At 37.4% G+C, this 25,562-nt stretch overlaps 1 protein-coding gene across 1 annotated transcript in view; it reads left to right on the forward strand.

The window, feature by feature from the left end:
• The window catches only part of FOXO3 (forkhead box O3), a 127,667-nt gene extending 102,325 nt beyond the window's left edge, over positions 1–25,342 (forward strand). Inside the window, exons 2-3 of the mRNA XM_032215089.1 lie at positions 11,417–12,853; positions 22,563–25,342. Of these exons, the coding sequence (XP_032070980.1) occupies positions 11,417–12,817 (1,401 nt within the window). The 3' untranslated portion in view covers positions 12,818–12,853; positions 22,563–25,342. The remainder of the gene's footprint in view (positions 1–11,416; positions 12,854–22,562) is intronic.
• The last annotated feature ends 220 nt before the right edge of the window (positions 25,343–25,562 follow it).

Raw genomic sequence — 25,562 nt, forward strand, 5'->3', positions numbered from 1 at the left:
AGAGCATGTAAGTATAGAAAGGCATACAATGTAACATGGCATTTTATGTATAAAGCAGTACATAATTACAGAGAAATGTTATTTCCAGCTGCTGTTCTTCAGATTTCTAGAGATCAAGTCTATTAAGTCATGTTATAAAACTTATGTGTGATGTATAACTTGGTTGCTCTGGTTGATGGAGCATATGAACATCACATTTGCCCAAGACGTATATTAGGATCAAGCTCTTTCAGACTTTGCTGACACACTGGTTTGATTAGTTTTAGTATTTGCTCCTTTCCCATGAATATACAGCATTTCCTGTCAGAGAGTAGCTAGAGTTTAGTCACAGTTTCCAAAAGTAGGTAGATTTCATAACAGGAAAGCTAGTTCTGACTCATCTCTGTAATCTTTTGCATGAAAAGTAACATTGAAGTCTTGTAAGAAATTGGTGGGACGTAGACATAACACTGAAGGAGAAATGTGAGTCCTTCTTATGTTCCTTTCCTGAAAAGGAACAATCCAAATAGAACAATAATTGATTATATATATAAAAAAAGTTGTGTGAACAAATGTAGATAAGCAGAAATTTAATTCTGCTTTTGTAAATTCAGCTCTCAAACAGTGTGCATATCTTTGACGTTTAAGAACATCTTAAACTTAAATTGCATTTAAGTTTTCATTTTCAACATGCAAACTTTGCTGTTGATAAGAATGTTTTATTAACATATATCAGCCTCTTTCAATATCCAGTTAATAATATGTTGCTCTGGTGTTATATTCTGTAGCTGGAATTCAATGCATTCTCTTCATATGCTAGAAGCATTTATTATAAAAAAAGAAAAGCCATATGACCATTAGGGTAATAAATGACCCAAATCCATTTTGAGGCAATACCCGGATTAGGACAACTGAAAATTTAAGATTAGCGGATGGGTTTCTGAGTTTTAACCAAGGTCTTTATAGAATAAGATGATTAAATATTCAGAAGCAACAAAAAGGAGTTGGGGGCAGGGAATAATGCGGCGGATGTCAAGATCGTGCCTGTAGTAGGTTAATCTTAGCTGATTGAGAAAATCTGCAGACAAGCAAATTAGATCTTCAAAGGCATATGAATGATGGTAGGATATACTGAGAGGGTTCACAAATGAGTAATTGTTGCATACCATATGCACTCCATTTCTGGAAAAAAAAATTCAGCAGTTGTAGTTTACATAAGTGTTTCTTTATTTTGCAGTTGAGAGGCCATGTGCACTACCACTGCTATTGATTCTACCATACGAGCTATTTAAACACATCTCAGATAGGCTTTTGATGAACTTATAGAAAAGCAGCTGTCCCAAATGAAGATGAAACAAAGGAGATGCGGAAGAAAAAGAAAAGATAGGTAGGCCTACCTAGAAATACAGGAATGGAAACTGGTGTGTCCTTTAATCTAAATACCCGTAGACTTTGGCCACTCTGTAAACCAAATGCTGCTGTAGAAAATGATTGTGTAATTTTAGCCTCTATAGTCTTTTTTTGCCCAACCAGTATTTAGGCACATCAGGTACCATTCACACATGTCCGTTCTATAAACGCTCCTTCCTCACCCAATGTTCCTGAGGAGATTCAGTATCAAGACTTGAATCTGCACAGCCACACTGTAAGCGCAACACAACTGGGATGTTAACTGTTAACTTCCTAGTGCCTTCCAGTTGCTCCCCCAAATCTTCCTACAGTCTTCCTGCAAGCATGCCCATATCAGAAGTGGGTTCAGAATGGTTCAGAACGATTCAGATCGGTTTGGCCAAGTAGGTAGTAACTCGGCCGGCCACGCACCCAAACCAGTTCTATTGTCGGCTGCACTATCTTTATTTTTGGTTCTGCGCATGCGAAGAACAATCTCCATTGCAGAAATGTAATCCCCCCCCCTATTTTTTCTAATGTTCTACGCATGCGCAGACCGTTTAGGGTGTAAATGTGCACGTGCGCAGAGTGCACATTTGGCGTGCGTGCAAGTGAAGGGAGTTTTTTGCACGCCGAACCAGCATTAATACTGGTAGCAACTCACCCCCCTGGCCCATATATATTCAATTGTGTTTCACTGCAAGTTATTAAAATAACTTTTTTTGTTGCATTTATCACAAAACACAAAAGATATAATTTAGAAAATTAAGCAGTCAACATTAGCTGGATTGAAATAGCCAAGTAACATCCCTGCCCATGCCTTACTACAGTGTTTTTCAAAGTATAGTCTGAAGACACCCAAGGTGTCCACGAAATCAAAATGAGTTGCTACCCTAGGCCGGAAAACAATACAATATTAAAATCCCCCATCAAACTAGAAGAGATCCTGACGGAGAATGTGTCAATCTTAATTTTTAATATGGTAAATATCAATAAACATTACCCTTTGAAACAAAAACACTTTTGAGGTCCTCCATAATTTTTAACAGTGGAAAGGAGTCCTGTGAGAAGAAAAGTTAAAGAAACACTACTTTATTGCCTAGGGAGTGAATATTAAAACACAGATTTAGCAGCCGTATAGCCTGAAAATATCAAACATTTTAAGACCTAGAATTCTTTTTTCAAAACACCATTCAACTCTGCCCTCCTGATTAATTCTTAATCTTAAGAACTGCCGAGTAGACTGCCTTACAGTTTAATTCCCACAAAGGTTCTCAATTGGAACTTGACCAAGGCCTTGAATCGCCTGCAGTCCTAAGAGTTGCTCTGAAACAGACCTTGCACCAGGTGCTTCTTTATTTGCTTGCTTCTGGGGAATGACCCTTGCCAGTCCCTTTGAATTCTACAACCACAAGCTCTCCCTTCCTTCAATATTCTAAATTATTTTTCTTAAGCTTCTTTGTTACACAGAGAGCAGCAGCCCCTGATGATATGATAGGTACTGGAAGCTCAGTGCATGCACTGGAATACTCGCAAGAATGCCTTTGTGCAGAAATCGCAAATGCACGTTTACAGCCTGTATTATCAGGTCTTGCTGGAGTGCTTGGTCAAAAGACGTTGTACTGGGTAGTGTGTGTGTGTGTGTGTGTGTGTGAGAGAGAGAGAGAGAGGGAGGGAGGGAGGAGGGAGGGAGAGAGAGAGAGGGCGAGAGAGAGGATCTGCAGAGTTGGCTCAGTGTCCAAGCGGGTGCCGGAAGTGCAGGTTTGGTGGAGTAGAGTGGAATGAATGGAATGTTCTCTGTAGTTTTCCAGAACAAAACAGCTGGTCAAGAAGCTACTGAAGAGTCTAAGACGGTTTTTAACTTTGAAAAATAAACGCCACACAACTGTTTAACCATTGCCATCTCTTCTCATAAAGCTCTATTTGGAATGTTTCTTTTGACGGGAAGAAACAGTTCTTTGTTTCTTCTCCCCCACCCCTCCCTCTTTTCAGCTTCAGCTCCTCCACTCATTTTTGATTCAGCCTTTTGAAAAATTCACCATTTGGGTATTTTTATGGTAGTATTTTGCTCGTGTTTTCTTTCTCCCATCATCCCCCACCTCTTCTGCCCCCACACATTTCCCAGCAGAAAAAAGTAAATGGCAAGCATCATTCTCACTATGCAAAACAAATGTTACTTATTAGAAATCTCCTGCGGTCAGCGGATGGCTGTCTATAGGGTAGACTTAAAAATTTAAGGGCACTCTGAAAAAGAGATCTTCACTTGGTGTGTATAGTATTCGTGTGAAGAGGGAGACGCTTGGGTGAGGTTCCATATGCAGGGAATTCAACAAGCAGGTACTGCAATCAGAGGGACCTCAATTTATAATCTGCTTTACATCTCTTAACAACAGAAATACTTTAAGATAATCACAATATGTGAAAGTCAGACTGTAAAGATGCCTTAAGGCAGTCTCATAATCCATATAGCTCAGTATTTTTCCAGATCTGGTGAGCTTTATCTCTGATTGTCTCCAAAGGTATTGTTGATTGTGTGGGATAGAAAGAGCGCAGGTTTTTTTTTTCCAGCTGAGGTCAGTTAGGTTATGTGTATCTTTCCTTCACCAAGGATAAGTTTTCTATATGTGTTATAGTGTTTCCTCAAATCCACTGTCTAATGCTACATGCAGACCCTGAAGGGGGGGAAATATCTCAGCTGTAATTCTCAGACATCCCAGGTTGTGCCTTCAGTATTCCAAAACTATACTTTTAAGTTATTTTATTATCTTATGGAATTGACTCTGTAGGCATTCTTAGAAAATAAAAATGGTGAGTGGCTACAGCCCAATAATTCAAAAGGATGTCATCTGCCCTGCTCCCCCCAGGATGCAGACCAGCTGTGGGTTAGAGAGGAATATCCTGAGGACTAAGAGATGGAAGAAAGCAACTTTTTCTGTTCTTTGTTTAATAGGTGCTCAATGTCCATCATTGTGGCTATGATGAGAATAGACAGAAGTTGCCACTTCGTAAAATTGACTAACATGTGCTGTTGGGATTATAATTTATAATCCCGAGAGCACATGTTAGGCAGTTTTAAAAATTACAATTTATGTGAAGAAAGGAAAAAGGGAAGACATGGAGAGAGACTAATACTAAAGCAAAATAAAGACACCAGTGACAAGTTATTCTGTTTTTTTGTTTGTTTATTCATGTTTCTATACCACCCACTCATCTGACTCACAGATAACCTTGTTTGTATCAATTGGTGCAAAGATTGGAATATTAAGGGGAAATAGCTCAATGTAATCCTCTAAATTTAAGAGATCAGGATAGAAACATGAATTCTAAACCCATAATTAGGCATAAAGGCAGCTGGGTGACTTGGGCCATGGAAGAAGGCAATGACAAACCACTTTCTGCCATCTTGCTAAGAAAAATTCAGGGATTGCTCAAGCAGTATAATCCTCTAAAGTCAAAAGGTTTTAGCAGTCATTCTGGTAAGGGGAAAACTGAAATGCCTTGTAGATTTTCTTGTGGTGTTTCCCAACCTGTCCCCTTTCAGCAAACAAGAAAGCAGTTTTAAGATAATTTTAGCCCCTAAATTTCTCAAGGATGTAAGTGTTTATACCAACAGAAATTATAAATTAATATGTTTGTCTGATAATGTTAGCAATTAAAGGAATTAAGGTAGAGCTGAAAGAGGTACCCAGTTGTAAATTGAGCTAAATTAGAATCATAACTCTTCAGGGTGTCTCTCTAGAACAGATAATAAGTTACTGGGCTGAATTGAAAAATGGATAAAAGGCTACTATGCACATGCAGTGTACCTTTCCTCACAGAGGAAAGCTATAACTCTTCTTCCACAGTCAGCCTCTCATGTTTTATTATAAAAAGGGACTAAGGGAGGGGGAAATACTGAGAAGAAAAACATCAAAGTCTCCCCTTCATTCATTTATGCCCCCATCCATTTGTTGATTCATTTCTGAAAGATCTGCAAGAAAAATACCTCCATATAGAGCAACTACTGATTTTAATTTAATTGTTGTATTAAGGTAAGACAGTGTGCTTTTCGCAAGCAAGGCTATAATGCTCAATAAACTTCAGAAATGTACTTTAACCTGTCATGTTCATTATCTCCAATCCCCTGGATCCCTTCAAGTTTACTAGCATTATTAGAAAGAATAAATTATTTGCTGGACTGTCCTTCCAGCACTTTTCTCTACTAAGATGAGAATATTATCAGTATTTCTTATAAGAATTTCTTACTTCCTTATCTCCTCTGTTGCTTGTTTTCCATTCCATCTGTGCTCCTGATTTCTATTTTGACCTTAACCCCCAATAAACTTACTTTAGAAGTGGTGTCAAGGTAGTTCTAAGCAGATCCATAGGTCATCTCAAGGGTGTATCTTATTCCTCTAAGGCAGAGTTCCCCAATCTTTCCAGCTTTGCAGACCAGCAGGGGAAGAGAGGCGATGGTTCTGTGTGAACAGTGGACATATGAACCCACCCGTCCACACAAGTAGGGATGCTCACGGACACACTCACCCGTCACTTCTGTGGCCTGGTTCTGAACAGCTCAAGGCCTGTTAGTGGCCATTTTATAAAAATGCTAACTTTAAGAGTTTTGTCTGTTTCTTCTCCTCATTCAGTTCACATTAAAAATTTACACCTTCCTTCCTTCCTTCCTTCCTTCCTCCCTCCCTCCCTCCCTCCCTCAGTTGAAATTATTTAATACTGTAGTAGATACATGTCAGTGACCTGAAAGGGAGATGTCTGGAAATGTTATTTAAAAACAATACATACATACATACATACATACATACATACATACATACATACATACATACATACATATATATATATATATATATATATATATATATATATATATATATTCTGTCTGGATGGTCTCTTGTGATGAGCCTATAGACAGAGAAAGGAAGCAGTATGCTTCCTCCCATATTTGGGCATACGAGGGGTGGTGACATAAAATACATACCTATTTTCCTGGCTCAGCTGATAAAGGAGGAGAATCTGTGGCTTAGTGGCTAACACAACTGCCTAATATGTAATACAGCACAGGTTCAAATCCCAGTAAGGGTATGGCTAGATGATGAGAGCTAAATAGCTTGAAATAGATCTATACTAGTCTCCCTTTATTTATTTATCCGTACAAATGCCACACACACACACACACACACACACACACACACACACACACAAACATACATACATACATACATACATATATGAGTAACATATTTTCCATAATAAAGATGCATACCGTTTGCACAATGCATTTAGAATACAACCCCAGTAGAGAATTTTTTCAGTGCTTCTAGGTTATTTTTACCCCTGCTTGCCCTGCTCAGAAAGCCATTCAAGGAGGCTAAAACAAGCACTTAGAGTAACTAATCAGAAGCTGCTGCTAACTGTTAATCACTTCCAAATCATGTATTGTGAAAAGATATGTTGCAAGGCTTATTTTAATTGTTTGTATCTAGTTGAAGAATATACAGCATACTGGAACTCTTTATTTTGCATTGCAAATGGACTGGGGTATTAAATTTACAGAGTCAATCATATAACAAGGATTCCATATCCACCAGCTGTATCTCATCTTGCTAATCTGTAGGTTTATTTTTTAAATATGGGTGGGGGTGCTTTTAAGAGAAGTCACACAGTTCTTCCCTCCCCTCCCCCAGCAAATGGATTCCTTGTTGTGTTGTGGAGAGTGATAAATTGATACCACATGTCCTTTCCAGACAAAAAGCCTCTGTACTCCAGGCGAGGTGCATGCAGCTGGTGTCTGAATTAATGGGCAAGTCCCATAAGGTAAACACAGCATGGAAGAGACTGAAACAGAAACTGAGCTCAGAAGAGTGGGGAAATTTTTGTAGAAAAGGATCTGCCAATGTTCCTAAACTAAAGAAATAAAGAACAAACAAGTGAAACACTTGCAAATAGAATTCTGAAATATGAGAAACAGTGGTTCTGATTGAGTCAGCAAAACTGTAAACAGTCTTCCACTGTCCTTATAAAACTTATGAACGAGCACGGCAAAGCATATGCAAGTGCATACATTTCATTATTTGTAACAGGATAGGCTAATTCCACTAAGGAGTGTTCCTGATGCTTGGGAGAATGGACAGACGTTTTCTGTGAGAATGTAATTATTCTGTTTCCCTGAAAATAAGACCTACCTGGGTAATAAGCCCAATCGGGCTTTTGAGCGCACGTGCTAAAATAAGCCCTCACCTGAAAAAAAGTCCTGCCCAAAAATATTGCAACACTTCAGCAGCCATGATGTGATCATGCTCGCTGCCTCTTGCACCTCAAAAATAATAAGACCTCCCCAAAACTAAGGCTAAGCACTTATTTCAGGGGTCAAAAGAAAATAAGACCCTGTTTTATTTTCGGGGAAACACAGTAGCAATAGCACTTAGTCTTATATACCACTTCACAGTGCTTTACAGCCCTCTTTAAGGGATTTACAGAGTCAGCATATTGCCCCCAACAATCTGGATCCTCATTTTACTGACCTCGGAAGGATGGAAGGCTGAATCAACCTTGAACTAGTCAGAATCAAACTGCTGTCAGTCGGCAGAATTAGCCTGCAATACTGCATTCTAACCACTGCACCACCACAGTTTATAACATGTATAATTGACATATATATTTTGCTACCATTTTGCTAATATTTCTTCTGCAAAGCTTCAGTTTATATTTCAAAGGAAATCTTCATTGATGCGAGTGGAGCATTCCTCTCTATGCCAGTGACAATTTTTGAGAGGAACTGAAGGTCCCAGAATTGCTCAGGTGGCTTGGTGGCTGTTGTTGACATATATGTGCCCATTGGCCCTAGAAGTTATGCTAAACACACCGTTCCTGGAAGTATGGTGGAGAGGGATCCCTGGTGCTTCTGATCTTTGGGACAGGTTTGATCTCAGGATGGAATGTTGCATTTGAATGTTGAAATGCAGGAACCTTATATGAGATAGTGGAGGCAATATTTAGCTTGAGAGGGAACTACTAGTGTTCATTCAAATTTACACAGATTGGTTTTCAGTAAGCAGTGTACATTAGTTTTAAGAAACTAATTCATTCAACAATCACTTAGAATTGTCCATCAGCTAGAAACAACATAATTAACAATTGCTGTGAGGTAAGAAAATGAATATGAAGTGGTTTTTTTAAATTACTAGCTACTTTGGTGTGAGGAAAAAATTGAACAAAACCATAATCAAAGTTTCTAAAATTGGACTGGTCTATTACAATAAGGTGTTAGTTTCTTCTGCCACTGAGAAAAAGTGGTGTACCCATGACCAAAACACAAGATTTGATAGATAGGGGGTTTGGCTTTAGGTAAAGCTCAAGTCTTACAGTTGTAATAGCTTGCTTTTTGTCACTCAGGCTAAACTCATTTGAACTGTGTCTTAATCTGAATATTTGTTAGGTAAAAGCCTGACTGACACTTTGACACGCGGTTGCATGAATGCTCCAAAATTCAGTAAATTGTATAAAATTTCCATCGAACTCTGTGCAGTGTAAATCACTCTGATCCAATGCACAGATGATTATTATTACTTTTATTGTTTTTAATATTATAACGTACTACAGACGACTGAAAGATTTTGAGAGCTTACACATAAATGGAGGAGGTACACAGGAGGGCTATAATTCTTCTGATAAAAAAAACCTCACTCATAGAAAATCTGTATGCACCCTTTAGAGTATTTGCAGTGCTTGGAATCAAAACCATAAACTGGCAAAGTGAAAAGAAAACACTCCAGAGTTTTTACTTTATTAAAGGCGTGTGTTTATACTTACAAAGGGAGAGTGGCATTTGGTATGTATTTATATTTGCTTGAAGTGATAGTTTATTTCATTTATTTGTTTGTCAAATTTATGTGGCTGCCCATCTCATGAAAAAACAATTCTAGGCAGACAACAGTATATATCTGCTGTGATCAAGGGAGAAAACCCTGGCTTTGAATATTACTTTTTTTTCCTTTACTGGACCTGGACTTAGACAAAACATTTTTATGTACTTAAACGATGAATAAAAAGCACGTAGACTGCATGTCTTTGCACACCCCAGATGTTTTTCATTAACTTAATGTCATCCTGCTTCTTTATTTCAGATGTAGCGATGCCAATGTGAATCATCGAGCTTGAATGACAAACCCCGTTGTACATTATAAAATAGTTTTTTTTAAAAATCAGCAATTTGTGAATTCTTACTATCCTGTTTTCAAAACATGTTTTTAAAAGCATTTCACTTTTCCACATGGATATGATCCACATCTGCCAGTAGTTTTTAAGTACCTCCTCACATTTAAAGAGACCAGGTCATACTGTGGTTTCCTCAAGATTATTATCTCCAAAATACTTTTAAGGTTTTGACACGCACAGTACAAAGCTGCTCATTTTAATTGTTAAAGTAACAAGGACCAACTTTGGAAGCAGCCACCCAGGACTTGAAAATGACATGGCTGCTTTAGCAATCTGAAAAGAGATGCTTCGCCTAGGCATCTGTGCTTCGTAAAGAACTAGCTTTCCTTTGCACAATTGGACTATATTTGGACTATATAGGCTGTAATCCTACCAGTCTCATCTTCCTTTGGGTGTGTCCAGACAGAGGGTTGTAGCAATAACAACCACAAGGCATTCCCCCTTTGCCACCTTTCCCAGCTTATTCTGCCTTTCCCTTTATTTATTTATTTTCTGATATGGTAATTAAAATAGCTAGAAGAAATGGTGGGAACATGCAGGAGATTTATTATTGGAAGAAATCTTCCAGTCAGTTCTCTGAAAATTTCTGATAATGTGGTTTGATATTTTGGCAATAAAAGCCTCACCTGGAAGTCCTCCCCCTGCCACTTTTTTTTTATACTACTATAAACCTAAAGTACATCTCAATGGAATGGCTGGAAATAGACTTAGCTGCACATGTCTCTTGCAACCATGAGTTCATTCTATTATGACTCTAAATGGCATGCTGATTTTGGGGCAATAGGATTTCTCATGTCAGTAGTGTTGTGACTTGTTGCATTTCTTAGAGCAATTGACTAGAATTTGGTTTGCTCAACTCTTTCATATCCACTAGTAAAAACCACACAGTTGGTGACTGTGCTATATTATATATAGTTGTTTTTCTCTTTGGAAACTTACAGCAATGGCTCAGAGTAGAATATTAACCAAGTTAGTTAGCTCAGACACCACGAAAGGAAAAGGGAAGATGAGGGAAAAAAAGTCATAAACATAATTGTTGCTATTTACAGAAGATCATTGGGTTACAACATGTCAGACAGGTTTTACTTTGCGTTTTCAGTTTGTACACTATGATTTAGAAATAAGTGAGTTGCAGAACTGGTTCTTGACTATAAGTGGTTAGGATCATAGAATATCTATATTAATTATCTTGATTTTCTATGCATCTGATTACTTTGGCAACTATTTTAATGGGAGGCTTTTAAAATAAAAAATAGAGATTCTCTTTAAGCTAATGAACATAATTTAAATGAATTTGTTTAGAAAAGTGCACTAAATCACCAAAGCTATGTGCTTACAACAGTAGCATCAGTACTAAATGATGCTTTCTTTCTCAGGAAAGGGTTCATTATATTCATGCCATGGAGAAATATCTTGAATTTTATCATGATTCCTTCTAAAGTCTATATTTATCTAGTGTCTGAACAACTATTAAAAACTAGAAAAGTAATAGCAATAATGGAAGTCCCAAAGGTGCTTTTTCAGGAGGCACCTAAACTTTCTTTCACTTCTCATGCAAGAAACTTCTTCAGCTCTGACAGGATCCTGTCAGAACTGAAGAAGCTTCTTGGATGAGAAGTAAAATGTCTTCAAAGAAAAAACAAGAAAGTCCAGTTGCCTCCTGAAAAAGCACCTTTGGGACAACCATGACCTGGATGACTGAGAATATCTGCAGACTTTTAGCAATAATGGACATTTTTTTCTTTATGTTTTTTATGTCTTAAGTATTATATTGAATAACATCATTTACTTGACATATTCTAAATTTGGGGGATTTTGTGTGTTGTCTTTGCAGAACTCAATCAGACACAACTTGTCCCTTCACAGTCGATTCATCAGGGTACAGAATGAAGGAACTGGGAAAAGCTCGTGGTGGATGATCAACCCCGATGGTGGGAAAGGAGGGAAAGCACCACGCAGACGAGCTGTATCGATGGACAACAGCAACAAATACACAAAGAGCCGAGGACGAGCAGCTAAGAAAAAAGCAGCCCTTCAAGTTGCCCAGGAGACAAGTGACGACAGCCCCACCCAACTATCCAAGTGGCCTGGTAGCCCAACCTCCCGTAGCAGTGATGAACTGGATGCGTGGACAGATTTCCGGTCTCGTACCAACTCGAATGCCAGTACAATAAGTGGCCGCTTGTCCCCAATATTGGCAAGCACTGAGGTAGATGAGGTGCACGATGATGATGCTCCCCTTTCTCCCATGTTGTACAGTAGCTCACCCAGCATGTCCCCATCAGTGAGCAAGCCCTGTAACGTTGAGCTGCCTAGGTTGACTGACATGGCAGGCACAATGAACTTGAATGATGGCTTGACAGATAATCTTATGGATGACCTCCTGGACAATATAACCCTTCCCTCTTCCCAGCAGTCACCCACAGGAGGTCTCATGCAGAGAAACTCAAGCTTTCCATACGGCTCCAAAGGTTCAGGGCTTGGTTCTCCATCCAGTAGTTTCAACAATGCTGTGTTTGGACCATCATCTCTGACTTCTCTCCGTCAGTCTCCCATGCAAACCATCCAAGAGAACAAGCAAGCTACATTTTCTTCCATTTCACACTACAATAACCAAACTCTGCAGGATCTGCTGGCTTCGGATTCACATAGCCACAGCGATGTCATGATGACTCAGTCTGATCCACTCATGTCACAAGCTAGCACCGCTGTATCTGCCCAAAACGCCCGCAGGAATATTATGCTTCGGAATGATCCAATGATGTCGTTTGCTGCTCAACCAAGTCAGAGCTCTTTGACCAATCAGAACCTGCTCCACCACCAGCATCAATCCCAGAATTCCTCTCTCAGTGGCAGCCGTGCCTTGTCAAATTCTGCCGGTACTATGGGCTTAAGTGACACCAACCTTGGATCAGCAAAACACCAGCAACAGCCACCTGCCAACCAGTCTATGCAATCACTTTCTGACTCCCTCTCAGGCTCTTCTTTGTATGCCAACAGCGTGAGCCTTCCGGTCATGGGGCACGATAAATTCCCCAGTGATTTGGATCTGGATATTTTCAACGGGAGCTTGGAATGCGATATGGAGTCCATTATCCGCAGTGAACTCATGGATGCAGATGGATTGGATTTTAATTTTGATTCCCTCATCTCAGCCCAGAATGTTGTTACACTGAATGTGGGAAACTTCACTGGTGCTAAGCAAGCTTCATCACAGAGTTGGGTTCCAGGCTGAAGGATTTATGCAAAGAAGGGAAAATGGGCAAAGCAGGTTAGCAATGTTTAGTCTGTTACATTTGGTACTGTACTTGACAATATGTAAATATAGCTTTTAAAGAGGACAAGTACAGCTTTTACAGCAAACACCCAGACCTAACTCGGGGTTAGATTACAGCTTTGGTAAGAGTTTCCCATAGAAATAACTGAAGGCTGATTTAATTTCAGTCTTCTCCATTGTGTTCTATGGGCATACTATATATAGAGATGTAATTCATTCCCACTATCAGCTCCTGATGCATGTTGAAACTTTTCAGAAAACTCTTTTCTTTGTTGCTCTTCACACTTGGTGATTTTTTTATAATTTCCCCCAAAAAATCACTGCATGGGGTTCATTAGTGTGATGTTAGTTCCAACTTGCATCATTATGGGGTAAATCATTGAGCTAAAGTGCTATCTAGCCACCCTTAAGTTGGCAAACAAACAAACAAAACCACTATATTAGAACAACATTTGCTGTTTCCATGGCCAACCTTTATTCTGCCTTTCACCTGTCTGTTTTGATGCACTGCTGGACAGGAGGGTCATGTGGGTTGCATGATAAGCAAGTAAGGATCTGGCTTTGCTGTCCTTTCTCTTCTGTGTACCATCAGGGATGTTATCTGACAGTCATGGCACCAGAGCAGAAATGGGCAGGTCCTCCTACAAAATTCAGTCCATCTTTTTAGGCTCCTTCCTGTGTCATTCCTCTTAACACCACATTCTGTTGTAACTTAAGCCAAATAGGTGATTTTTTTTTAAAAAAACCATCATAATTGCAAAGGGTAATGAGTTTAAAATTGGTTTAAATTTTAATTTGGTTTAAAATTTCTATCCTCTTCTCCTCCTTTCCGTTCTTTATATAGATAATAAAGGATGACTTCATGCTCGGTTAGGGAGGCAAGGCGGAAGGGTTGGTCACTCTTTCCTCTGGTTTCCTATCTCGGTCTTGTACTAAACTAGTAAGGGTCATGGAGTTAAAAGTACTAACAATACTGCTGGCTGAATAGTCTGCTACTTTTGCAAACTCTGCTAAACCAACAGCACAACACTCACCTTTAGGGAGACAAAGCAGAATGATGGCAGACAAGGTTGGCCTGGGGTGGGGGGATGGGGGGAGTGTGCCCATATTAACCTGAAACAGCCAGTGAGAGCTTCTCTAACCGCACCTGCTACTGGTCATCTCACTTCATCCTTGATATAAATGGTGGCAAAGCACGACAAGTGTTACATACACATTGTGGCTGCTGCTGCATGCTCTTGACTAAAGAGGAAAAAGATCCCTTTAACACTTCAGCTAAGAAGGTCTTAAATCTCCCTTACTCCTAGGCTGCCAATGAGAGAAAAGCAACATCATCATCATCGGTAGAAAAAAGATGTTGCCAAGGCATTGTTGTATCATGGTTGGGTGCAAGTGGGAAAAGGCTTTAAGGGAAAAGTGAATTAAAGAAGAAGTGAAAAAAGTTACGGATATAGATCTTATCTCCAAAGTAGCTTCTGAAATAAATTCACAGAAAGACTTACAATTTTCCAATCTGATATGCAGGCGATCTCATCCTAGCTTCCTTGGATGAAGCTGTTACCACGTATGTTATCATTCATTTATTTTTTCCTGCCAGAAGTAAAGATACTGTAAACAATTACAGTTACCAAGTGAGAATCAAACCAGATATTGCACATTGTTTTTCTTGTCAAAGTGCTTTCCAAAGTTACTTTTCCACTCAGATAAGAACTGTGGCATGATTATGTGACTCTTTTGCTTTGCAATAATAGCTCATGCTTTGAAAAAAAGAAATTAAGCCTTCAAAGCAGGATATTGGGAGAGAAAATTGATTCCTACGATTTTGAAAAAAGAAAAAGCAGTTGAAGAGTCCTTAATAAAATCTTGGGGATTCCCCTTGCCAATATCATTTATTAAATTTAGGGGTACTCTGAAGAGGTTATTTGTATTCCAAATAAAAACTCGCTGACATTTTCACATAAACTGGTTTGGGGCCAGTTTGGGTTTGACAAAAAATGTCTGAAATATTGTAAGTAGCATAGTACCTGATCAGATATAGTATGAGTTTTAAAAGGATTACAACTTCCCTGTGGCATGTAGTTTAAAACTGTAATCCTTGGCTGAAAATGCTAAGGGAGGATGCAGCCATGATTATCAAATTCCTATCAAAGAATGCTCAGGTAGATTTTCAAGAAGATTAAGCATTATATTGATCGCTGCTGCTTAGATTTAAGCAGTATTTTGACTGGCAAAATGTCCTCACATCTCATTTTCTCCAGTGAGCGATGTTGTTGGCAAAAATACTTTTGTCATTTCATTTCTCACACCATGAAAGTAGAAGGAGGTGATTGTTCCATCATGAAAGTGTATCATCTCTTGGGATAGAGTTAGGCTTCCTGCCTGCCTCCCACAAAGGAATAAGTTCCATTGAACCCAATAGGATTTTTTGCAGAATAAACAAAAACTATTTATTCTTCAAAACTAAAACCAATGATACATGAACATTAATACATAATACATATTTATAATTTATGTCCCAAATCTCTATATTTACAGTAAAGCAAAGAGTAAAACAAAAATATTGTGGTTGTAATTTAAAGCCATTTAGGAAAACCACAATAAAGTTGATTAGCCCGTATTGTAGCATCAATTGTAGCATGATTTGCTGGCAGCATTCATTCAAAACCATACATGTCAGTGCTAGAGAAAAACACAGGAGGAGGTGAACCAATTATTATATTTTATATTATATTTTATAAGTGTGACTTGATTCATTAGCTGGCCATTATTTATGCTTGCCCCCAACCATCTCCTTGGAATATACAGATTTGTTCATTTTTTCTCTTACAGTAGTTATGTTTAAAGATAAAGTCGGCAGTCTCTTTTAATGCTTTGCAGAAACTCCCAATTTCTTTTTTTCCTTTTCATTGCAGAGAAGCAATGAGAACTTTAGGGACAGGATTATATAGTACATAGTCCTGAAAAACCACTCATCAAGGGCCAGGAATAAGTTGGTAAATTATTTTGTGGGCATAATACACTATAGACTTTCAGTTATTGGAGACTTTCTCTGTGCTTTTCTGAAGGCCATTATGTTCATAAGATTCAAGAAAGATAATTGGAAACTGGCTGTTCCTACTGTTGCCAAAATTACGGGATAGCATAGGATGACAGCATCGCTTGATATTTTTAGAGCAAGCAGAGCAACATTGGGTGGAGTTCATAATGCATTCACTTTTGTATCAAACCGACTTAAGATCATATTGTAAAATAGGATTGAATTTTTCTGTGATTATTTGTCACAGTTTAACATTAGGATTTCAAATTTGTTTTCCTTCTCCTTAATCGCTAAGATTTTCAAGAGTGCTTTTTGCAGTAATGTTTTTTTTCTTGGACAAATCAAAGCCTTTAAGACTGCTGTTTCTCAAGCTAGCAAAGTACGGCAAAACAAAGACTAACGCTAGACTTTCCTGGAAACGATTGCCATGATTTTAATTAACTCAGCTACTAAAAACAAATGCCCTGCGCTTCATTCTTCCATGCAGGATTCTATTTATGGTAATTTATGGTGTGCTAGAGGAGGTAGGAAGGGCAATGACTAAATCCTTGCATGTCATAAATGTCTTCTGGAGATGGCTGTAACAATTTTACTCCAAATTGTTTCATTTTAATTCAGTTTCCAGTTCAGGTTGATTGAAAGGTATTGGCTACTTTTGTGTGGCAATTTGTTACTAATGACCAACAGCTGCGTGCTTTTCAGATCAGTCTCACAAATTCATTCTATGAGTAGGAGTAACCATTCAACCATAGTAACTCTCCGAGAGTTGTTACTTCTGAATCAGGAATTTGGAACAGTCCAATGTCCTGGCTAATGACAACCCAAAAAGTTCATTGACGATGGGGTCATATTAACTTTGGCTCACAGCAAAGAGGCCAAGAATGAAAACATTATGCTTTGCCCAGTTGTACGAGTAGAAGCACTGAGTGGAAATGACCGGATCACTGTATTTATAAAGAAGAATTGCACAAACAGAAAACGTGTTTGCAACATATCATGGAGTAACACAATATTCAGAATTTTTCAAGAATGAATTGAAATACATTTAATTTTAAATTTTAGAATAGTTGAATTGCTATATTTCACAAATTAAATATTACATTTGCTCTAACTTACACTTTCTACCTTATGCCTACTTAAGAGATCCTAGAGAGATATTAGATAGCTTTTGACTCACCTGTAAAAAATGGTCATGACCTGTGCTTTCATTTTTAATTTGTTTTTGAACGTTTTACCCTTCGGTATTGAAAAAGAGTAAAAGAATTGGCAGCTGAATGATCTTTGCCAAAATTGCTTATGTTCACATATAAATCAAGCCTGTAGTAATTTGCTTGTGGCTCAGCAGCAATGTATGAATTTAGCCAGTATTTGTTTGGCTTTAGGAGCTCAATATAGCATTTGACAATTCACCCCTGTATTGCTTGCTATTGAATATGGATTGTAATTAATACACTATGATTACTGCAGACCTACACTAATTTGTATTTTGCAAATATCCTCCCTTCTATATCTTGCTACACTGACCTTTACTATGCAAAGATAGCATAGTATTTAATGTATGCTTAGTGTATATAATCTTTCTTCTTATTTTATTTGGCATCTTCCAGTCTTTTTAATTTTTTGTCTGCTCTTCATTTAAAATAATGTTTTTCTAATCTTCCTGGAGAAGTAATTGAATTTGAGGAGGACTGAAGGGGTTTGATTTATGGGAGAATCTTTTATTACACTTTTCCTCTTGAGCTGTCTATTATTAAGCATCTTGGGGGCTTTGTATGTCCTATGACACATCACAACAGTGTTGGCTCCTTTTAAATGATTTGTCTTGGCTTTCTGACCTGTCAAATTCATTTAACAACATTAGCAAATGAGAGTTCTTCATGACAGGAAGAATTGCTTTCATGATAACCATAATAAAGATGTATGCTTCCCCAGACAACAGAGGAAAAAAAAAACAGTGGTAGGAATGCCTATATAGCAACAAGGAGTGCCTAATTATTCTCTGGAATAACAAATTGGAAATATAAAGGCTAATACTGTAGCCTGTTTTCATTAATGTTTGTGCATTTTGAATGGTTCGTGTCAAATAAAACACTTTCTTATTTAGAGGACACAATTTACCCAAGCAATGTCACCTTCATACAATCAGTGTTGAAATCTGTAGCACCTTTATAGATTAACTTGAAATCTTTGAACTGGGCCACTAAGATTTTTTTTCCCTTCTGTCTCCTTTTCAAATAAGGTCCACTTTTCCTATATTATGAATGGTATACAAAGTAGTTTGCCATTGCTCTTATTCAGCAGATCCTTATACATTAATTTTTCCTTGCATTTTATTTTTTTAATACAAGGGGAAGAGACATTCAGAGAGTTTCATGGTTGATATGAAATCAATTAGCTCATAACTGTATAATACTACAGCAGGAAACTAAACTATTCTTAAATCATTACCATGCTCTTTAAAGGGCTGTTTGGGAAAAAGACTTAAGAGTATGAAATATTTGTGGAAAACTAATTTCCTTATATAGGAAATGGACATATATCTATGTTCATACTAACATTTATAAGCTGTGGAAATACAAGTCCTCTAATTCCTCTAAATTATTGTTCACATGTCCTATCAGCTGATGGAATCCATCTATATCATTCAACCATATCAGTAAATTTTAGATAATAATACTGAATAAACTAAGCAATTGAGCTGATTTAAAGTAATTGGTATTAATACAACCATCTAGTGAGAGCCATAAATCAAACAAGCTAGCATATAAATCAATAGAAATAATTTGTGGATTGAATACAATTTATTAATATATAACTTGTTTTATCCCTGAAAATGGTGAGAAAGAATACAATTGTACTTCATTAGTTCTTCCTATGTTTTCTGTCATACACTATGATCTTACTATGCACAAAGACCACCTTTTTCTAAGAATTTATGTAGCATAAAGTGTTAGGACTTTCTTGTTGGTGAGCTGAAACTGAGTTTTACTTGTAGTACATTTACTATTTCTTTCACTTTGGAGAAAATTAGAGGATCATCTTTCCTTTTTTAACTATTGTAATGTCTAATGCATCATAATTAAAGACTGCCAGAACTAAGTGGGGTGCTAATCTACATCATTGGTATTTTAAGGACTCTTTCTTTGCCACTTTTGTTGAGATCAGAACCTCAGACATTTAATTCCAAGTGAATATTGTGGAATGAATTTAGATGATCCCTTATAGCTTTTGAGGTCAAGCAGCATAAATATAGACTAGTCAATTTTTATTGTCCATGCATGCACAGCATCAAGTGTGCATCAAGGGCGCATCAAGCACATATGTGTGTGCAGCGCACCCATGAGCAAACTGGCAATAGTGCCTGCTGGAACCCACCCCTGGTGTACATGCAGAAATACTTGGAGTTTAGTGTTTTTTTTTCTGGTTGGTGATCTGATACCCTTATTGAAGATCATACTGAGGTTCAAAGTTCAGGTTGGCTTCAAGACTGAGACAGATGCCATGTAGTCTTCCCCAAAATTTATATTTTTATTGAACATGTTTATATTGATGAAAGAGAAATACAGACATTTGTAAAGAGGAAAAAAAAGCAAAAAAATGAAGCGAACAGTACAGTTAAAGAAAAGTTAATTGAAGAAGCAGTTTTCTCCTAATGTTTCTGACCTTCTTTATAAGAGTTACAAACCTCATAATCTCTCTTCCCTCTTTTACATTACAATAGTCTCTTTAGCCCCTTATTTAGTCTTTTTTGAATAGTCAAATCCAGAAATCAGCATTTGACTTTTTTTCCATTTTCATTAAAACATCTATAAAAGTTTCTAGTCTTTTATAAAAGTCCTTACTATTTTATAAATTATTTTATTATAAAAGTCATTATTATATAAAAGTCCCTGCGCAGATAGGTCACTTTTGTCATATATGCTAATTTTGCTGCCTTCACAATCCATTCCTCCATTGTGGGTGTTTGAATATTTCTCTATTTTTGTACATATAGGTAGTCCTCGACTTACAACAGTTCAGTTAGTGACCTTTGAAGTTACAACAGCGTGAAAAAAGGGACATGACTGTTTTTCACACTTATGACACTTGCAGCATCCCCACAGTCATGTGATCAAAACTGAGGCGCTTGGCAATTGACTCATATTTATGATGGTTGCAGTGCCTGGGGTCACATGATCATCTTTTGTGAGCTTCTGACCAGCAAAGTCAATGGGGAAACTAGATTCACTCGATTAACTTAACAGCTGAAGTGATTCACTTAACAACTGTGGCAAGAAAGGTTGTAAACTGGGACAAAATTCACTTAACAAATGTCTTACTTAGCAACAGAAATTTCGGGATCAATTGTGGTCGTAAGTCGAGGACTTCTGTAATAGTGGTGCTACAGTTACCATATATAAAACCCCCCAAAATTCAACTTGCAGCACTGGTTTAACATTAAATAAACATAATGTTTTGTATTCTTTAGGTAAATATATGATAGGAAGCTCAGAGAAAACTCTTTCATTCTTTCTCTTTCTCTCAACTTAATTATCATTTCTTGTTGGTTTTTACCTTACTTGTTTAAGAATGTAATAACATTGTTATTAAAAATAGGAAACCTATAGAAATATATTTTTGCTTTGCATTTCTTGAAAGCTCAGGAGATTTAGCCGCAAACTAAGCTAAAATGTTAATTTAAGGATATTTCAGGAAGCCATGCTGCTTGTTTCTTAGACTCTTAAGCCCTATTCTCACATTGTTTAACTAGAAACCTGCAATTTCCTTCTAATGAGTTTTTGTATTAGAAAGGAATGCATAGAAAATGTTTTTCCCCTGTCACTTGCTTAAATGAACTCTTAGAATCCAACGCAAAGGATGATCTTGAGTCCCATCCCACTGTCATGGAGATACCGTAAATTTATCACAAAGAATCTACATTGCACGCAGGAGACTCAGGATTTATTGAAAGGGAGCTTCCAGAATTTCACAAAAATTTTCCCAGCGATCTGCTTGAGGATCTTACAAATGAAAACTGCAGCACATCCAATTAAAACTTATCAGGTGGATGAGTCCTTTGTGGACTAAAGCTGCTGAGAAGTATTACGTCTGAGAAAATACAAATGTTCTGTCTATAACATTGTGTCTGAGGAGAAATGCAGGGATTCTTGCAACAACTATTGAAAAATTATTTCATTTCTCAACTTATTCACAACAAGCAATTCAGAAGACAACAGATAGAGCAGGCAAAAACTAGTAGGAGGCAAGGAAGTCTTCTTTACTATTATTCATGTTCATTCAAATAGCACCTGATTTCCTTCCTCTGGCCCCTTTCCTTTTCTTTAGGAGTGAAGAGAAAATGTATCACTTCATTGGCCGGCTGGCGGTTGTAACCCTCCATGTTTTTGTTAGTTGCATGGTTTTTCAACGCTCTTTTTCAAACCACTTTACATTGGCCAAAAATAAATAAGAAACTCGTGGAATGCAAGCTGATCATAATAAATAATCTATGTGTTATAAACATAGATTATAGAGTTAGAGATAGATACCTGTTGAAGAAGGAGTGGTTTTGCCTTCCAAATCCAATTCATAGTTTCCCTCTGCAGAATTACCTCTCATTTTCTCACTATCTCATCCATCGCCAAGCTAATGAAGCTTAACAGGTGACTGAATTCTTTGGCTTGCAAATTTTGTAGGACTCCTTAGAATCTCTCCCAGTCAACAACCAGAGAGCATCAAAATAATCAATTTTGCTCTACCTTTTTGATCCAAGAAAACAGCAAATGGACCTCAGAAAGTAAAATGATGGTGGATTCTAGGGAGAAGGTGAAAGAGATTTGTTCTGTGCAATGAGACAGAAATTAATGGACTGAAATGTCAAAGGTTTTCTCCCCAAAATTGAATCAAAGGAGCTAATGGAGTTTTAGGTTAAGTTAAGATACATAAGAATTAACAGATGTATCCTCATACTGATTTACACGGATGAACAAATATTTATCATATACTAAACAGAATTCCTGTTAACCAAGCCAACTCTTTGGTGCTTACATTTGGTCTTATAACAAATTGTTTTAAAATGTAAGAAAAAAGAAAAAAAGAAAAAAAAAGTGTAATCATGAAGTTTGACTACACCAATATGCAATATTTGTTATTCTCCAATCTTGTCTGTCAGAATTCTTACAGGATGCATTTGAAAGTAGTTGTCATACTTGAAGGTGTGCCCTTTGTATTTAAGGTACAGCTAAGGCAGCTGAAGTGTGAAAAACAGAACTGTGCATAGTTGTGTAATGTCTGAAACTATTTATTAAATGCTTATGCTCCCAGCAGCATAGCTTATAACCAATATTACGTATTACAGTTTGCATAACTCTGTTCATTTACTAGGAACTCTCAAGCCAAAACTTTATTATGTATATATTAGTAGAACTCTTCCATGATTTCCTAATTAAAAACAACAACAACAATTCTAGAGCTAGGATATAATAATCAGTCTTGGACTGTGCTGATATATTGTCACTGCTTGCTTTTACGCCAGTATCAAAGATACTTGCAAGATAACAAATTTGGGTTTCCTCAAGATGATTTGAAAAATTCTGAAAGTTCATGCTTAGAATTATTTGTTTTCTTCAACCGTTTGTGGGTAATGACTAACTAAATGTTATATTGTTCTTTTTTTCCCCCTTCCAGGCCCTTCATCCAACATGAATCCTAAAGAAAAAAAATCCTTGCCAAAATCAACTGTCAGCAAAGACAGGGATATCGTTTACAGCATTTGTGAACCCTGCATTCTTTTCCTAATGAAAACAGAGACTGTTAGCGAGCCCCAGAACTTGAGGAAAGAACTGACTTATCTGGAACTGAACTCATTTTGAAGTATGCAAATTTTTCTTACTGTAGGGTGATCCACCACCAACTTGAGGATATGTTGGTTCAGCCACCATTCTGTTTCAGAACACTGTGTAGCCTTTACAGTAGTGTGCTTGTCAATCAGTATATGGCGTTCCAAAATGGTGATGGGTTGCAGGATGCTTTTAGGTTGGCTTTTGTTCTCCTAAGGTTTCCCCCCCCTCCAGCCCACCCTTCTTAAGGTGTGAGGGATGCTTCCCCCCCCTCTCTGTGTAATCCTTTACTTGTCCCCTTCTAATGTGCCAATTCCTCATGAAAATTAAATACACAACAATAGGCTTGAAATATCAACAGCACTTGAATACCAATACAGTTTCCAGCTGTGTTAAACTGTTGCAGCAACACAAGTGACAGTATGGTGGCACTTTAAAAACTTAGCAAATTGGGTATATGACATGGGAGAGTGAGGAATGGCAAACAGTAAGGGGGAGAGAAATGCAATGCAAGAAGCACCAATGCCCTCTGCATTTTGTTTCTATCTTCAGGATAGCCTTCCAGGTATGCAAGGACAGAGGATGTCATGAAACTTTGCTCTTTAAGATGCCACTGAACTTTTTGTGAACTCCTGCAATTGTTAAGAGTACAACCAACCAGATGAATTCAAGAGTTACTTTGAAACTTAATGTTTATATTTATTTTGGTGTTTTATGTGGGGATTGGCTAGCTAACTCATTAATTCTCAACCAGTCCCTACAACTCCTCAACCAAATATTTTCCTAATCTTGTACGTGTTTCTTTTTACTTTTGGTACCAAGAGAGGGTGGATTTTACCTCACAAAATTAGCCACCACTAATGTTGCATCCTAACCAAGGTTCAGTTGGTGTGAGGGGAAAAGGGCATTTCATTATGGGGAGTCAGTAACTCTATCTAAATCTAGTCTAGGGTTATGCAAGCAGTTTTGCCCAAATGCTGCAGTAAATTTTTGCTTTTTTGTTTGTCCCTCTAGCTTAGCAATTGGCCAATCTGAGGTGCATTGTTTACCACTTGCCAAATATAACCACATAGAAGGCAACGGCTTGCTTTCAAATTATTACTCTTATTAATAATAACACAAAACCTAAAAGAAAAAAAATGAGTATATTGCATGAGAACGGAGTTTTATGTATCTGTAATATCCAAGGCTTGGATGATTTATTTCATTCATAATCATTTATTCATCTTTCTCTTCCTTATTCTTTTCCTCTTGTGATACATGGTGGAAACTGGAAAACAAAGGTGGTTAGGAAGGAGACACAGAGAGGGAAAATCCATACCGAGAGCTTTTCATAGGAGCGTAGATTGTAACTGGATAAATTCCATTGAAAAACAAAGTAGTTTTTATATATTTTGCTTATAGGGATTTCTTTTTGTAAATTTATATAGTAATAATGACTGAAAGTTATGGTGCTGTGCAAGTCCTGTTTAATTACTTTTTATTGGTATTTTTCATGTGAAGGTGGGCAAAGAAGGGAAGAAAGAAATAGGGGGAAACCTGATGGTACGTTTTAATTTTTTTTTAATGGCGTGAAGACACTTTGGCTTAGGACAACATATACATATTTCTCCAAAGTGATATATGAAGAACTTTTTTTGGCATAAAAGCAGAATGCATATAAATATATAAATATATTTTATTATGTACAGAAACAGATCATTATGCATGATTGTTAAGAGAACAGACTAGCATTTTAACCCAAAGTTTCAGTGCATGAGTTTCCACAAGCACGTGAATCATGTACCTGCGTGGTGTGATTCCTCTCAGCCACCACCTTTCACTGCGCGCGCACATGCAGCCATTCAAGCACATTCACACACACACACATACATCGGTGGGCCCCATATTGCTCTTCTTTTCCAACTTCTGAGGTAATATTGGTGAAATAACAGCTCCTTGTGTGATGAAAGTTTTGTTTTGTACTGTAGCTGCCTCCTCCTCCTCGTGCTGCGCTATTCTCTAGGTCAACACATGAAGTCCACCATGCAGTTCATAACTTCAAATGATGACAATTCTGTGCTGTTGTGGTTCTAAATATCTCATAGAATATACACTTTCAGACTAGTTAAATGATTTTTATCATTTTCCAAATAAATACAGACTATTTTTTTAATAATTAAGGTGGTATATTTGTCTATGGCAGGGCATAGTTTATCATGTTTCTTTAATTATATAGAACCAATGTGTGTGCTTGTTCTTCACATTGGAAAGGGCTTCCCTGAAAGGAATACCTTATAAAAATGTCATCTGTTCCAGGGGCTTAAGAAAAGTATTGACTTATCTTGAGAGACTCAGTTACAGGTACCTATTACCAAAGCTAGTTAAGAATGTGCTCACATGCCTTTACTAAATATGAGTATCTGGCACATCATTATATGTGAATTAAGCCAATGATGATATTTTGGGGTGTTTGTTGTTATTTTGTTCTTTGAAATGGAAATGTACTTGGTGATGGACAATTTATTTCCAAGTTTCTGTCTTGTCTTCTCAACAGAAACTCTGTGCATAAAAAAACAAAAAAAATCCGGTACTGTATAAGTTTATGGTTTCCTCTATTTTGACTGGGTTTCCTTTCAATACTTGAAAATGCAATATATCAGGAAGCTTATGCAGAAAAAGGAATAGATTCTTCATTTCTCAGCTCTAATTTTAATCAGGTGACCAGGATGCAATGGCACCAAAATGACAGCCAATATGCAGTGACATCATCACACAAATGCCATGATTATGTACTTGCATTTCAACATCTGGCACAAGTACATGAGATGCAATCTTTCTGTGATATTGCCACAGCTATTTTGTTATT

Source organism: Thamnophis elegans, chromosome 4, assembly GCF_009769535.1.
Source record: "Thamnophis elegans isolate rThaEle1 chromosome 4, rThaEle1.pri, whole genome shotgun sequence".
Classification (NCBI taxonomy): Eukaryota; Metazoa; Chordata; class Lepidosauria; order Squamata; family Colubridae; genus Thamnophis; species Thamnophis elegans.